The 17,502-nt window shown below is 43.5% G+C and overlaps 1 protein-coding gene across 3 annotated transcripts; it reads left to right on the top strand.

Moving 5' to 3' along the window:
- Window positions 1-2,693: 2,693 nt before the first annotated feature.
- On the top strand, window positions 2,694-13,028 carry LOC115163598 (WSC domain-containing protein 1). 3 transcript variants are annotated; one of them, XM_029715617.1, is made up of 11 exons: window positions 2,694-3,154; window positions 5,897-6,008; window positions 7,838-8,642; window positions 8,865-8,979; window positions 9,111-9,152; window positions 9,824-10,008; window positions 10,602-10,723; window positions 10,887-11,061; window positions 11,307-11,471; window positions 11,673-11,873; window positions 12,072-13,028. In XM_029715617.1, exons 3-11 carry the CDS (start codon window positions 8,213-8,215, stop codon window positions 12,422-12,424), a joined length of 1,788 nt encoding a protein of 595 aa, XP_029571477.1. In that variant the 5' UTR covers window positions 2,694-3,154; window positions 5,897-6,008; window positions 7,838-8,212; the 3' UTR covers window positions 12,425-13,028. The 3 variants fall into 3 exon arrangements, with proteins under 3 accessions (XP_029571477.1, XP_029571476.1, XP_029571478.1); XM_029715616.1 differs by lacking the exon at window positions 5,897-6,008 and having other exon boundaries at window positions 7,838-8,074; window positions 8,182-8,642; XM_029715618.1 differs by lacking the exons at window positions 5,897-6,008; window positions 9,111-9,152 and having other exon boundaries at window positions 2,696-3,154.
- The last annotated feature ends 4,474 nt before the right edge of the window (window positions 13,029-17,502 follow it).

The raw sequence follows: 17,502 nt of genomic DNA on the forward strand, positions 1-17,502 counted from the left end.
TGAAACGGAGTCTGAGAAGGAGAAGAGTCTAAATGGCAAAAGTAGAGCATGGACTGAGGCTGCATTTTTCAAGCATCCAATCCCTCAGCTCCGTCCAAGTGACTGCTCTGTGGTCAAGTGAGTGTGGAAAGCAGACTTTAAAGTTCAGTTCCCCCTTTGCCCTCGGCACAAATAGACAGACATATCGCTCTTGGCTCATTGTATGATAAAAGGCCAACTCAAGCAGCACTGTTTCAGTTCATCCCTGCAGGTAACTAGAGGGCAAAAACCCTCCCTCCCTTTCATTCCTGACGTGTGAATGTACTCCGACTGAATGCAAACAAAGAAAGGGGAAAGGGCAGAGAGAAATAGCTGATGGATGCTAACAAACATGGAGGAGGAGTGAGGAGGATGGGGGGAGCAGACCAACTCCTGACATTTCATATAGTAAAGGAGGTCAATGTTGAACTGAGTTAGCCCTGGATTCATTCATTACTAATATGCATTGCTTCATTCAGTTTAGCCCCTGGGGATAAGCTGATTTGTATGTCCGGACCAGATGACAAACACATTATCTTGGACATTACTGCACGGCAAACTGATGAACATATCTGTCACTGGCAGGCAGTCCATGTACAGACTAGAGTCAGATGCATTGTCCCACATTTGCTTATAGAGGGTAATATAAAGCCAAGGAAAGGACACAGGGATGTCATGCTATAAGCCTTTGTGTCTTATATCCGTCTTATATATGCAGCCTGCATTCATGGATGGTAACCTGTAGTGTATGGTGTAGTGTATTAATCCTGACCCAGGGTGAGGTATAGTCTACTTTACAGAGGACTCCTAACATTAATCCTCTTTATCCCCTGGGCCCAGTTTTTCTAAATGTATCTATCTGAATTTCACCCATCGGATAGGATTGAATGCATAGAAATAGAATGAATAGAACGGATGAATCATTGAATTGAATGGGGACTCCCATTCTATTCATTCTATTTCTATGCATTTAATCCTATCCGATAGGCGAAATCCAGTTAGATAACTTTAGAAAAACTGGGAACAGATTTCTTCCTCTTGATTTAATTAGAACCCTTAGAGTTCTGGAGAGTTCATACCAGCCTGGGGTACATCAGGAGCTATGCTAATTTTTTGTCCCTGCGACAGTTACAGGATTTCTCATCTGCATCAAGGGCAAAGCAGAGGCATCCATTAGCATCTGTTTAATTGGTATTAATGAGGTTTTATATGACTGCATACCTCTGTCAAGGCTGTGGTCGGTGCCAGGTAGAGTCAGCTGTAATTACAGTACTTGTAGTTTGCATGGAGTTGTGCACATTGACACAAGGCACTCTGGGTAATAAATGAGCTTTTTTTGTCGATACAAGCAGAATGACTGTACAGGAGTGAAATGTAAGTGTAAATATGAGAGCTTCTCCAAAGGCTCAAGATAGCATAAAGGTCATATGAAGCTCATATACCCATGGGAGAGGTGTGTGGGAGTTTGCACTGCAGTGAGGATCTGTGACGGATGAGATGTTTTACAGTAATACTTGACCTGCTGTTCTATACAGAGACCCTTTCCGTGTGTCTGTTTCTAATTAGGAAAAGTAATCAGTGTGTTCATTACGACCCAACCACACAGGGATGAACTATTTCAATCTAGCAGGGGAGACAGGGAGCAATGGCCAGAGCTGTCACCAGTGCAGTGTGATGCTCTATCTGATCGGTTCTATAACTATCCATTTCTAATTGCACTAAGACCTGTTCCTTCTCCAGCCACTATATTCTCCATCTACAGTAAAACCAAGCCTATCGACTAGCACCAAGTCCACTGGAGAATTCAGTTAAACAATCATCTGGTGTGTGTGTGTGTGTGTGTGTGTGTGTGTGTGTGTGTGTGTGTGTGTGTGTGTGTGTGTGTGTGTGTGTGTGTGTGTGTGTGTGTGTGTGTGTGTGTGTGTGTGTGTGTGTAGAGTGAAAAATAACGATACTTTTTTCTCCTCTGTTTTTCAGGTAAACAAGCGAAGCCAGCAGAAAGTCTTCCCTCTCCTATGTTCCAACCATCCTCATTAACAGGTCAGTCAGGCTGCGTTTACACAGACAGCCCAATTCTGATATGTTTCCCACTAATTGGTCTTTTGACCAATCACATCCAATCTTTTCACATCAGATATTTTTCAGAGCTGATCTGATTGGCCAAAAGACCAATTAGTGAAAAAAAAGATCAGAATTGTCCTGAACACAGCCTAATAGACTAGCACTACAAACTGCCAATGTAGCATCCACAGCTGCACCCGTTTCCATCATCCCTTCCACTCTGTTTGTCATTTCAGGTAGCGCTGATCTCATTGATCCATCGAGGTCATAACACCGATGCAGCTGTTGGAGTCTGCTATTTCAAATTCAAGCCACACATATTCCCCCGCCATCAGACGCTTCCAGTCTACAGCAAAAAAAAGATCAGAAGCCAACCTCTATTTTCACCGATATTTCACAGACATTAATAGGTGTCTGTTAAACCAGGGGCACCTGTCTAGAATTACAGTATTTAAACAAATGAATGACAGTGTTCCATGATGTAGCCTAATTGATATATCACAATGAACGTGATGACAGAAAGTAAATATACTTATTTTTTATATTTGATATGATTCTTACAAATAATGTAAATATTATCGAATGCAATAGAATGCAGGTTTACGCTGTATTAGGCAGACAATGTGGAAAACGTGCACAGTGGACATCGAAGCCCCAGTGAGCTGTGAGGAGTATACTTGAAGAGCATGCGCGCTGTATCCCTATCTCTGTCCGCTTAAACAGTTGGGTCTGTGCGCGAATAGAGACAAACGTGATGCTGCTCTGCTGTGTGTGTGACCGAGGCGACATGGCGAGGATTAACATATTGGGATTATTGTTTTTCTAATGATTTCGCGTTAGAAGGCATTACATAAGAAAATAAAAGGAATGAGACGAGGCCGACGAAGAGGAGACATAAACATCGCCACATACAATGATGAGCGCCAATTCGACTCAGAAACACTGAAGGACTGAACACTCGGATGCCATTTATGAAGGATGTGCAGAATTTGTTTAACATATGTAGCTTTTGTTAATGATTCGTTTTTCGTTCGTTTGTTTTAGCCTAGCCTACTATCGAGATACTGGCGTTATGGTAAGACCTACAGTATGTTTGTAATTGTGGAGCTGTAATGATTTAGGAATGATTCTATGTTGATGTCCTAACGTGTTAATAAGTCATTTGTGCATGGTCTAAACCGTGAACTTTTATAGACTACTGAACAGCAATTGAAAACATAGCCTCAAATGTGACTTTGGTGATTTAAAAGGGTTGTTGTAGGTTATTGTAAATTGATGTGATGCATAAATAATGCATCGAGGCCATGCGAAAATCTACATGATGCAAACAAGTGGAATTATAGATACTAGATTGTTTTTGATCAGTTGAAATTTAACCTATGATTTATTGGCAAATATTTCCTCATATATTGGGTCCCACTTTTCCCCAACTTATAACGGCATTTAGAAAGGGCTCTACCACAGTCTTAATTGTAAACCATTTTGAATATGATACAACATCGAAGTGGGAGTCCTTATTGGTGCTAGGTTCATCCCCAAGACACAACAGATCATTACACAGCTCTCAGTGGAGAATTTCTCCCTCTGTTTTCTTTCCACAAAGCCCAAGAGAAAGACCCCCCCTCTTGTACGCGCACGCACGCACACACACACACACACACACACACACACACACCCACACACACACACTCTCCCTCCAATCTAGTATTGAATGGGGTATTCAGTGGGCTGTTTGTGTGAGCTGATTTGTGTTCCAGGGTGGATCACAAGCTACAGCCTCCTGGGCATTTGGGTTCAGCAGCTGGGGCCATGGTAGGAAAAGGGGAATGGTGGAAGGTTGCAAGGCAGAATGGTTGGAGGCTAGTTGTCAGGGTTCGGACAATGGAGGTGGAAATTAATGTGTCAGAGGATCAGGTATTATGCCAGCATGCCACCAGTCACATGTGGAGTAGACAGAAGACAAACATGTCCTCCTCAAAGCCATAACTGGCTATATAAAGGATGAAGGAAAAAACAACAACTTTGTGCTATGTTGGATCATAGATTTACAAAAATACTAATCTTCAATACAAATTCAATAGAAGACCCAGTAGGGGATTCATACCATTTCCAACATCAGCTACAGACAGATGAAGCAAAATATTACAACAGAACATTCTGTAACTGCAGTTAAAACTTTCTGCAAATCACTTGCTAAACACACTTGCAGGCATAACCAGGTGTTCTTCAATAAATACAGTACACGTTTTGTTGCAGCAGAGCTTGGTGCAGCTACTCATTCTTTACATATGGATCCATTTTATTTCAGTAGTCAATATAAATGTGTCCAGGATGTGGCATTTGCAATCATTTTTGCAGCCATTTATTGAGTGGTTTTTAGTGACTGTGGTTTGTTTATGGCTTGGCCCATCAATCTGCAAATGGAAATGAAACACAAAGTGTAAATAACCCAAGATGGTCCATTTACTAACAAAATATTAATGCAGCACTACATATATATCCCTTGCTGGCTGGCTCTTAAAGGATTGGTAAGTGCTGGCCCTGGACCACTCTCAGGAGTGGCTGAGTGTATTCCACACAGGTCACGCATGCAGAGGCTGTCCTTGGCTTAGCATAGTCTCAGCTCATACCCTAAAATCTGGGTCAGAATTTACAGAAATATATACATATAAATAACTGATACTCTTGGACTGATGCTCCTGTCTTATAAAAACAAATACATTTATATACATTTGGTCACAAAAAATAAATAGATTTGCAGAAATGCCACAGTAAGGTTTTTTATTGGAAAAAACAAAATTAAAACTGGCAAAATGTACAAGATTGTCTAAGATGGGAAAGTAGGCTAAAGCATATGAAAGGGAGCTTACTCTAGAGCACAACTATGTTTATGATAATCACCTTGTCTGTACTGCACTTGAAGACAGTCCGTGGGTTCCAGGAAGTAAGGAGCACCATGAAAAGAAAAACAAAGAAGAGCAACTAAAGAAGTGCCTCAGTGCTTGCCTGGGGCAAGGCAGTTCCTCTGAGGCAAAACAAATCAAATGTGTAAGAGGGAGCTCTGTCTGGCATATCGGGATATGAATTTGGATGAAAATTCGAGAGATTTGTCTGACTCTGCAAGAGATTTATCTTGTCCTGAAACTTATTAAGAGATTTGGCTGGTTTTTGGAAGGATAAATGTATCTGTCTGTAAAGGCTCTCTTAGTCACAGCAGTGCTTTATTGCCAGGCTTCCTATACTTCTTAAATCTGGTTTCTAAAGTTTATTCTCCATTTCAAAGTAGCCTATTTTGCATGTGATTAATGCCTTAAATTGTTAATGCCATACACAAAGTCCTGTTTAAACTGCTTTGTTTGAGCACTAATCTACATTCATTAGTGAAAAGTTCAGATTTAAACAGCAGGGTTCCTATTTTTTATTCCTTTTCAAGAAAGAAGATGCTACCCACAACTCAGTGGGAAACTGGCATTACCTCTATAATGAAACACATGGTTTAAAAAGTATTGTATTGCCCAGTTGAGATTGACGAATGCAATCTGGTTCCTGCAAATGCAAGTATGTTATTGCTGAAAGGGAGGGGGTTGAAAAGCTGACTGAGCTAAATGTGTTAACCTCACACTGTTGGTTCATGTCAGAAAGTAATGGATTAGATGATGACACAGTGAAATCTCGCATTGTGGTGGAAATAAGTCATTCTTGTTAAAAAAAACGTAATGTAATCACTGGCTAACGCTACTAAAACTATTATTTTTGTGAAGGAAAACTTGCATCTGCTAGTTACTCTATAAACTCATGAAAATAATGTTTTTCTAAGCTTATTTCCATTCCACTCTGGTCTCCCTTGGTGTTGGCGAGAAAGAAAGCCACCACATGTCAAGCCTTTGTTTAGGACTGGGCCGTGTTCCAAAGCTGAGTCTGAGATGAAGGTGAGAGGTTACGCGGACAAGAGCAGGATCTAGTTTTGAGACCATTCAGGCAATTGGTTTTGTGTCATGCATGTCAACTACGTATTGTAAACAAGTAGACATGGAACTTATAGTTTGCCAACTTGTAGAGGAGGAATTGGTGACTTAGGCTCACCTCCTCTCCTTTATAATAAAGACATATACAGTGAGGGAAAAAAGTATTTGATCCCCTGCTGATTTTGTACATTTGCCCACTGACAAAGAAATTATGAGTCTATAATTTGAATGGTAGGTTTATTTGAACAGTGAGAGACAGAATAATAACAAAAAAATCCAGAAAAACGCATGTCAAAAATGTTATAAATTGATTTGCATTTTAATGAGGGAAATAAGTATTTGACCCCTCTGCAAAACATGACTTAGTACTTGGCAATCACAGAGGTCAGACGTTTCTTGTAGTTGGCCACCAGGTTTGCACACATCTCAGGAGGGATTTTGTCCCACTCTTCTTTGCAGATCTTCTCCAAGTCATTAAGGTTTTGAGGCTGACTTTTGGCAACTCGAACCTTCAGCTCCCTCCACAGATTTTCTATGGTATTAAGGTCTGGAGACTGGCTAGGCCACTCCAGGACCTTAATGTGCTTCTTCTTGAGCCACTCCTTTTGTTGCCTTGGCCATGTGTTTTGGGTCATTGTCATGCTGGAATACCCATCCACAACCCATTTTCAATGCCCTGGCTGAGGGAAGGAGGTTCTCACCCAAGATTTGACGGTACATGGCCCCGTCCATCATCCCTTTGATGCGGTGAGGTTGTCCTGTCCCCTTAGCAGAAAAACACCCCCAAAGCATAATGTTTCCACCTCCATGTTTGACGGTGGGGATGGTGTTCTTGGGGTCATAGGCAGCATTCCTCCTCCTCCAAACATGGCGAGTTGAGTTGATGCCAAAGAGCTTCATTTTGGTCTCATCTGACCACAACACTTTCACCCAGTTGTCCTCTGAATCATTCAGATGTTCATTGGCAAACTTCAGACGGGCCTGTATATGTGCTTTCTTGAGCAGGGGGACTTGCGGGCGCTGCAGGATTTCAGTCCTTCACGGCGTAGTGTGTTACCAATTGTTTTCTTGGTGACTATGGTCCCAGCTGCCTTGAGATCATTGACAAGATCCTCCCGTGTAGTTCTGGGCTGATTCCTCGCCGTTCTCATGATCATTGCAACTCCACGAGGTGAGATCTTGCATGGAGCCCCAGGCCAAGGGAGATTGACAGTTCTTTTGTGTTTCTTCCATTTGTGAATAATCGCACCAACTGTTGTCACCTTCTCACCAAGCTGCTTGGCGATGGTCTTGTAGCCCATTCCATCCTTGTGTAGGTCTACAATCTTGTCCCTGACATCCTTGGAGAGCTATTTGGTCTTGGCCATGGTGGAGAGTTTGGAATCTGATTGATTGATTGCTTCTGTGGACAGGTGTCTTTTATAAAGGTAACAAGCTGAGATTAGCAGCACTCCCTTTAAGAGTGTGCTCCTAATCTCAGCTCGTTACCTGTATAAAAGACACCTGGGAGCCAGAAATCTTTCTGATTGAGAGGGTGTCAAATACTTATTTCCCTCATTAAAATGCTAATCAATTTATAACATTTTTACATGCGTTTTTCTGGATTTTTTTGTTGTTATTCTGTCTCTCACTGTTCAAATAAACCTACCATTAAAATTATAGACTGATCATTTCTTTGTCAGTGGGCAAACGTACAAAATCAGCAGGGGATCAAATACTTTTTTCCCTCACTGTACAACCATAACCACTCTGCCTCAATAACACAATATTTCTCCTGTGTCTCCTATCTGTAGTTTCATCTTTGAGGATGAGAAGAGAAAGCTGAACCTTGACCTCATTCAGACTGCCTTCCATTGGCTCCGGGCTGAATCATCCTGATTCAAGAGGCTGTGTCTTCGCATTACAGTCAAGATACGTACAGCAACAAGCTATGGAGCGGAACCTCTTGCTTGAGTGGATCATGGTCGAGGTACATCTAAGGACATTTGACGACTAGGCTCCACCAACTCCTGATTCCTATTCCTCTCGTGGTGAGAAGTATTGTAGTCCACAATAATCGTATTGCTGAGATGACTAGACAAGAGAGTATGTTACTGAGATAGAATGCTTTACACCAGAGCTCTGTATATGTTTGAAGCCAGCGGTAGGCTGAGATAAAGAGGGGATCGATGGCCAAGCTCCTCTACAGACTGCAGCGTTTCCTCCGGAGGACCCAGCTGTTCCTGCTCTTCCTGGGTGTGGCCTACATCATGGCCGGGAGCGTCCTGCTGCTCCAACGGGCCAACCTGGTGGTGACCCACCGAGGGGCCACCAGCCCTCCACTGTCCTCCCTGCCCTCCTTACCCTCACCACCCCGGGCCCTGGGGATGCCACCCGTCAGGGTAGGAGGCTATGGGGGCAGGAGCACACAGATCATGGCTAGGGGGCAGGGGTACAAGCCTGGGAGCCCGTTGGATGACAGGACTGGAACACGCTGGCTCATGTCGAGGAATCTGGAGATCCGACACCTGCGGCGGCGCTGGTTCCACAGCCTGATGACGGAGAAGGATATGTCACAGGTGGAGAGGAGCACCCCCAGGAGGAATGTGCCTCAAAAAGGTACCTACCTGTCCCAGAAATGAGGAAAATTATTCTCTGCCATTTAGAGTGGAGATTCTGAAGGGGTATTGTATTCTACTTGTGTCAACTTCCCAAGTTTTGGAGACACTACCTGAAAAAGTGGTTGACAAAATGAAGTAACACAATGGCAAACTACTTAACCTGTAACTAATGATTTGCTAATTTATGTATATGTGTTTGTTTGTTTGCTCTCATGGCAAGGTTCTTACATGGGCTGCTTCCTGGACAATTCCAAGGAGCGGGCTTTGAAAGGGTCTGTATCCACTGATTTCCACAAAATGACCAGCACCATGTGCCAGGATACCTGCTCAGCGAGGTAATTGTCTCTCCATCCTGCCTCAACACACTATTATCAGATCTTTCATAACACAGGAAGTATTTCACATCTCAGGAGGAGCATTTCATCAACATTATATAACCCCCATTCCCCTCCTATAATCTCTGCAGATTAAACTGCACAGAATCGGTGTATCTGGAATGCACCCACAGGTAGGCAGACCATACAATTAGCATAGCATAGGCATAGGCTCACCCGGGGAGTTCCACGATACTTGACTTGTATTAACTAGTAATGGAAGAGAGTTTGGGGGGAAGAGAGCAAGCACAGACCTACAGTTGCAGGAGCAGAGCACTAGCTGGTTTGTCCCAGGCTGAGAAATTGAAGCCTCCGAATTAAGGATGTGTGAGCAGAGGAGCAGCGAGGAGTGTTGTAGTCTCTGGTCTCCCAGGGCAGATGTTGAGGGAGTTGAGGAGGGGGGGGTTGAAGAGATGGAGTGATCTACAGTGAGGGACTAGGGAGTGACAGGCAGGCAGACTGCTTCAGTCTCTGTCAGTATTAATTGTGCAGCAGAGCAAAGGGAGCGAGACATTCAGTGCTCCCCTAATTAACCCCTAGGGTAGAGGAGCGTGCTGCATTTGCATTGCTGTTGAATTCATTATTAACATACTGTATGTTCTCGTGTTATACGTATGATTCAGCATAGTTATAGACAAAGATTCCTCTTGAAAAAGGAAGACTCTTTAGGGAATCAATATATAAAATATGTTTATTTTACGAAGAACCAGATTGTTTAGTGATTACGGATGTGTTGTGAATACTTTGTGTGTTGATGCAAACTGTTACCAGAGTTTTATATCTATCTGAATGTCATTTATTACAGTGGCTACCAGTTTGCTGGTCTGGAGTATGGGTCGGAGTGTTACTGTGGCAACCACATCACCAGCCTGCGTGTGAGAGACGAGGAGTGTAACTTGGACTGTAAAGGGGAGAAAGGCTCCCCCTGTGGAGGTGTTGGGCGCCTGTCAGTGTTCACGGTGGAGGATGTGCTTCCAGGCCAGAGGAGATGTGAGTATCAGGGACCTGGTCCAACCTTGAGAGCTGGGGAACAGCAGGAGATGTGAGTATCAGGGACCTGGTCCAATCTTGAGAGCTGGGGAACAGCAGGAGATGTGAGTATCAGGGACCTGGTCCAATCTTGAGAGCTGGGGAACAGCAGGAGATGTGAGTATCAGGGACCTGGTCCAATCTTGAGAGCTGGGGAACAGCAGGAGATGTGAGTATCAGGGACCTGGTCCAATCTTGAGAGCTGGGGAACAGCAGGAGATGTGAGTATCAGGGACCTGGTCCAATCTTGAGAGCTGGGGAACAGCAGGAGATGTGAGTATCAGGGACCTGGTCCAATCTTGAGAGCTGGGGAACAGCAGGAGATGTGAGTATCAGGGACCTGGTCCAACCTTGAGAGCTGGGGAACAGCAGGAGATTGAGTCAAGCTGATAAAGCATCGCATTCACTGTCAGGAGAACACACATCTGCTACACACCCACACAGACACGTCTAGGGCTCTGCTTACAGGGAATGTTCACATATGTTATAGGTCTGTATTGAAGCAATATGGCTGAGACTTGCAGCTGTGCAAACTACCTCTCCTGTGTTTGCAGACAGGAACGTGCGCTACCGCGGCTGCTTCAGGGAGCCGGAGATCAGCTCCTCTACATCTCTGGTCCATGTGCTCCAGCCCAACCTCACCTCCCAGTCCTGCATAGAGGCCTGCATTAACAAGGTTGGACCCCTAGGGTGCCGTTGTCAGGATTTTGAAGTATGACGTTGCATATAAATAAATTGTTTCAGCATTTACGATGTGCTTATGAAGACTTTTTGAATGCCCTATAAACCCATTATAAGTTTTAGTTTGTTTAAAGTGTGACCAAATTTGCCTGGCCTAGGAGTTTCCTCTGGCTATGCTGAGGAGTTTGGACTGTTTCTGTGGTTACGCTACTCCTGACTTCACTCTCCATGAGCCGGCTGAGGAGGAGCAATGTTCACAGAGCAACACCACTGAAGCCTCCTTACCATCAACCCTCCAGCGCTTCTATCAGGTCTACCAGACACCTGTCCAAGGTAACACGGTCAGACAACCAAAAAAGCATTCTTCCTTCAAATCCAGGACAGCCAACCTTGTGAAATCATTTTAAGCACCACTCCGGCATGACACCAAACTCCACTTTGCACCACGCAAATGAAAAATTCCACTCAAGTTGTTAAAATTGTGTTGGCTTTTGTCTTCTGCAATTCAGTATGTTTCTGAGCAGAGTATGTACAATTCCCATCCTGATTTAAAATGTTAAAATCCTTCTTTCTCCCAGACTCCAGATGCACAGAGAGGAAGTTCCTACCGGAGAAGTCCAGTTCATTGGTAGCGCTCTCCAGCTTCCCAGGAGCAGGCAACACCTGGGTCAGACACCTCATAGAGTTGGCCACAGGATACTACACAGGCAGCTACTACTTTGATGGAACCCTTTACAACAGAGGTCAGCTCCTATACTGTACAGCCACTTCTGTCCTTGGCCATCTGGTGTGCAGATCCAGCTATTTGTCCATAATAAATTCAAGATTAAAAAAAATGTAAGATATCACCTATACCCCTCTGTCTGGCATTGGCTTATACAGCCAACGACGAAAACAAAATATTTCCCATATGGTGTGTGTATCTGTGTCTTGGTGTTGTGTAGGCTTCAAAGGCGAGAAGGATTACTGGAAGAGTGGTCGGACCATCTGTGTGAAAACACATGAGAGTGGGAGGAGAGAGATAGAGATGTACGACTCTGTCATCCTGCTGATCAGGAACCCGTACCGTTCCCTCATGGCTGAGTTCAACAGGAAGTGTGCAGGACATCTGGGATACGCCACTGATCAGCACTGGAAGACCAAAGGTACAGAGCCAGCCTGGAATCTGGGTTTGATTGTGGCTTGTATTAGTCATGTACAGTATAGTACACCAGCCAAAGTAGGAGACCTCCTGGGACCGTGTTTTTTTATTGCAGGAGGGAGGGTCTGTGTGTCTGTCAGCATTGTGTGAGTTGACGTTCTTTCTGAAAAGTACTGCACAATAACTTGCTCCCCCCTTGTAGAGTGGCCTGAGTTTGTAGGCAGCTATGCCTCCTGGTGGGCGTCGCACGTACTGGACTGGCTGCGGTTCGGCCGGCGGGTCTTAGTGGTCCACTTTGAGGAACTCCAGACAGCGCTGGTGCCACGGCTACGATCCATCACCTCCTTCCTCAACGCCACAGTGACCGAGGACAGACTGCTTTGTGCCGAGAGCAACCAGGATGGACACTTCAAACGCTCCGGGGCCCGGCGGCCCACCTTCGACCCCTTCACACACGACATGAGAGGACTGATAGATGGGCTGATCCGTGCGGTGGACCAGGCTCTCCGGGACAGCAACCACACAGGCCTTCCACTGGAGTACCTGCCCAGATGATGAACAGCTAAACTCTGATCACCCTAATCTCCACCTTGTCCACTACCCTGTCCCTCCTCGGTTTACACTGCCTTTTAGCTGTGGTGGCACAGATGGATGGGTACCCCCTATCCAACCCAAGAGAAAGTGTTTCAAATCAGGAGCATGCCCTGCAAAGGAAACATAGTCATATACACAGAGGCTATTCTCACAGAACACTTTCTATGTTTTAGAAGCACTGGTTTATCAAAGAACTGCCTTTCTGTTTTAGAAGTGTTAGGCTTTTTGGGACATTGCCTTATTGGGGGGTGAACTTATAAGTGTACCAAACAATGGAAACGGTTTCCTCTGTTTTAAATAAACAGTACATCCTATAAGAACTATAGGCTACATCCTGTGGTTCAACCCACTTTTGAATTTTGTTATTGTGATTAAAATATAAAAACTCTATATATTGGATTACAACATAATAAAGTGACATTTAAAATATTTAATGCAAGCAACGTCTTCAGAAAGGGATACTGTTGTAATATGAGTTAACATTGGAGTGTTTGTAAGGTGTTGTTAATACTGATAAAACATAATTAGACCATCAAGTAACCGAATTAAACAAAATATACCACTATTCAAAAACTATCTTGAGGGATGAACTACACTACAGCCAAGGGAAGTGGAAAAATGATGTCATGTTGTATTTTGAGTGCTACATCCCCAGAGAGAAGGAGAGGGAGAGTGAGCAGGCCCATGACAGAATGATCTGTCCCAGCTCAAGAGAGCAGCCCTGGACAAGACCAGACAGACATACAGTCCCAGCCTGCAGGTTTAGCTCAGGGAAGAGGGGCAAGTCGCTAGTCCTCTAACTAATCTGTACTGAGCTGATAAGCGCAGCAGCACTGGTTGTGTGGGCGATGCACTATGTACCAGAGTGTCTGGATTTACAATTGTGTAATATGGTACTCTCTCTCTCTCTGTATCTTTTCTCTCTCTCTCTCTCTCTCTCTCTCTCTCTCTTTCTCTCTCTCTTTATCTCTGTCTTGGTCTCTCTCTCTCTGTATCTTTTCTCTTTCTCTCTGTATCTTTTCTCTCTCTCTCTCTCTCTCTCTTTCTCTCTGTATCTTTTCTCTCTCTCTCTCTCTCTCTCTCTCTCTTTCTCTCTCTCTTTATCTCTGTCTTGGTCTCTCTCTGTCTGTCTCTCCCTGTCTGCAGCATTCGATACACTGATAGAAAATATTTGCTTAATGTTTTTTCGAAAACAGATTAAAGTGATAGTTCAAAATACAGAACTACATGTTGTATTCCTATTAGGCCTTATTACACAAATACACATTATAAAGCTTGTATATCCTGAAAATAAAAAGGTTTATTTGAGCAGAAACCATGGGTATAAAATGTTGATGTGGGATTCTGGGAAATGGGGAATTCATGCTGACTGCATTTTTCTAATTGGGGGCCAAAGTAGGGTTGTTATTATCAGTGGCGTGTATTCATGGACGCCAAGGAAAGCCAGGCTTTCCAAACAAAGTAAAACACTTTTTTTATATATACATCATCTTTCTATCTTTCATAATTTTCCTTCAGTTCGCAAGAGGCTGAATGTATCTCACAGGAGAAAGCATCAGAGTGAGCGAAACGGCGCCCCTCTGTCTCTCTACATGTAGGCCATCTATGTGATGCTGTCTGGTCCAAACGAGTATGACATTGTTGCCACACGTAGCATTGAATGCAAGGGAAGCCAGCGAGAATTTGGCCTCCCTTGACAAAAAAAGACAACAAAATGTCCAATCAGTGTTGATCTGTGCGAGCTCAACTGTGAATGGTCCTGGAAGTGAAAAAAAAGTGTCAAGGGAAGCCAGCTTGGATTTGGTGTCCCTCCTATCAAATCGCTTTGAGAGCATACATCATTAATAGAAAGAATTTGAATTGTTCCATCTAGTTGTGTTGTTGTCCTCCTGTGGCTAGTCCTAAATTAGCCATGGATGGAGATAGGGATTTGGACTTGTAGTTTTACTTAATTCTCTGTACTGGCCAATGACTATAACAGCAGTTCTGATCCAACCATTAATTCATACATTGTTGTGCCCCTGGCCTGAGAGGATGGAAGTTCAATATGCAGCTAGATGTAGAAGGCTAATGTTAACTAGCTAACGTTGCCCATGAATGGAAGTTAGGCTACCAGTAGTGAGCAAGCATTTTAACCAGGTAGCCTAGGACAACATAAAATAAAAGTGTGTACTGTATGACAGAGTGAAAGACCATTTCATCAACATGAGAGAGGAGGATGGCATTGGTGTTTCTCTACAAGTAGGGTGAGTCAACATGTTTTTGTATTTGCACGAACGCCCGCCCACGCACACAAACAGAAACCGAACCATAGACAGCCGCATCATATTTAGCTTATGTTGATTGGACTAAATTGTTTTTGGTATCTTTTAGTTGTCACTGTATTTTACGAAGCAGAGGTGATTTGATGATGTTTAAATGTTGAAGTTTAAATGGTGCTGGAATAGTGGAGGCAGCTCCTGTTTTCTTTGGGACTTGCGGTAACTCTGTGGTTCTAAATCAATAGTTGTTTAGTGGTCCGAAAATGTGGGAAACATTAACTTGCTTAACCATGCTGTACCACCAATGCCATTCAAGGCCACAGTGTCTCCCGACCCCTCCTGTCTCAGCCTCCAGTATTTATGCTGCAATAGTTTGTCGGGGGGCTAGGGTCAGTCTGTTATATCTGGAGTATTTCTCCTGTCTATCCGGTGTCCTGTGTGAATTTAAGTATGCTCTCTCTAATTCTCTCTCTCTCTCTTTCTTTCTTTCTTTCTCTCTCGGAGGACCTGAGCCCTAGGACCATGCCTCAGGACTACCTGGCCTGATGACTCCTTGCTGTCCCCAGTCCACCTGGTCGTGCTGCTGCTCCAGTTTCAACTGTTCTGCCTGCAGCTATGGAACCCTGACCTGTTCACTGGACGTGCTACCTGTCCCAGACCTGCTGTTTTCAACTCTCTAAAGACAGCAGGAGCGGTAGAGATACTCTGAATGATCGGCTATGAAAAGCCAACTGTAACGGTCGTCGTACGGAGTAGACCAAGGCGCAGCGTATTGAGTGCTCATATTTACTTTTATTGAACACTTACAAAACAAGAAAACGAACGACAACCAGTCTTGCAGGCTACACACAGCAATGCAAAAACAACTTCCCACAAAAGACAGGTGAAAAAGGGCTACCTAAGTATGACTCCCAATCAGCAACAACGATGTACAGCTGTTCCTGATTGAGAGCCATACCAGGCCAACAAAGAAATACACAACATAGAAAAACCATAGAAATACAAAACATAGAACAATACCCAAAAACCCAGGAACACATAAAACAAACACCCCTCTTACATCTCCACCCGGCACAGCCAGAAGAGGACTGGCCACCCCTCATAGCCTGGTTCCTCTCTAGGTTTCTTCCTAGTTTCTGGCCTTTCTAGGGAGTTTTTCCTAGCCACCGTGCTTCTACACCAGCATTGCTTGCTGTTTGGGGTTTTAGGCTGGGTTTCTGTACAGCACTTTGTGACATCAGCTGATGTCAGAAAGGCTTTATAAATACATTTGATTGATTGATTGACTGACTGTAGGTCATGTAACTAACTGTCTGTTACATGCAATATGTGTCGTGGACTTCACTGGACAGAAGTTGCTATCCGGTTTTATCATAAAATAAAGGTGTGGTTGAATTTATTCTGCCACTGTCTTCTTATTGTCTCGGCCTATAGGCCTATATATCACGGTTGTAAGGCATATGATTTGACAGAAAACAACACAATTATCACAACACATACAGTGTAGGTTGTAACATGGCTTGGCTTCCCCAGTGATTTTACCCACTCACCGCTACAGGTTAATATTATCCAGTGCCACTTGGTGAAAGTGAATGCTACAATACAGATTGGAGATTGGTATTGGTATGTGCAAGTCTATTGTTTTTCCAGTCTAATGTACACTTGGCGCCATCGTGTGGACATTAAATAATATTTTGGGATTATAGGTAAAGGGATAGTTCCATCAAAATATCATTTTTTCCGCTTATCTTGTCTGTGGTCGATTCATCATCGCCATACCACTACTGTGACTATGGAAGAATAAACAAACGTTTAATCAAGAGGTTACTAAGACGTGTTATGTCTGAACCTGCAAGTTACCTCAACATTAATAAATACATATACCTAAATGCTGTCCCAGGGACATCAGACCTAACTCACCAGTTCACATTCTCCTGTCTTTATCGGTGATTATATATCAAATCCACCAGATTGGGTCAGGGTAAGACCTATAGAGCATTCAAACAGGACAAGTAATGCACACTATAGCCATTCCATAAGCATATACTGTCCAGGTATGACAATAATAAATATTAGTTGTATCCATGGACTAGTTTTTGACAAAACTGCACGATAGAAAAGTATGTGTTCACATTAATTTCATGAGTATGATTTGTGTGTGGTGATTTTGTATGTTTAGTTGCATGGTGTATTCTGCTGAGCGTCATTTTTCTCCCCTATTTCTGGCAGCAGGAGAGAAGTGTCAAGGTGTTATATTTAAGAGGCTCATCAGCTTATTCGGGATATGGGTCAGCAAAGGTGGAGTTGCTTTTCAACCCACCTCCCAGCACTTTCTCTCTCCTTCCCTTTCTCTCTTGCTGTCTTTCCCTCTCTTTTTTCACTCGCTTTCTCTCTCTCGCTCTCAATCTATCTCTCTGTGTGTCTCTCTTTCAAACACAAACACACGCACACACAGCCATAGCCTACCACCCAGGATAAAATGAAATAATAAAGACTTATCAAGTCATAGGAGATAATCCATTATATTTATCCGGGTTCAAATATAGTAGGCCTGTCCATATTCAAATATATGTTGTCATGTCGAAATGGATTCCCTAAAAACATGATACAACTTTTTCATAGCAGGTTAGGATAATTAACGTAGCAGGTTAGGAGAATTAGGTTAAGGTTAGGAAAATGGTTAGGGTTAGCAAAAATTCTCTCCTGACCTGCCTACGAAAAGTCACCTGCATCGAAGTGCAGTGTTTTTAGGGAGTCCCGATGCCAAAAGCCAGATGT

The sequence above is a fragment of the Salmo trutta genome, chromosome 26, assembly GCF_901001165.1.
Source record: "Salmo trutta chromosome 26, fSalTru1.1, whole genome shotgun sequence".
Lineage (NCBI taxonomy): Eukaryota > Metazoa > Chordata > Actinopteri > Salmoniformes > Salmonidae > Salmo > Salmo trutta.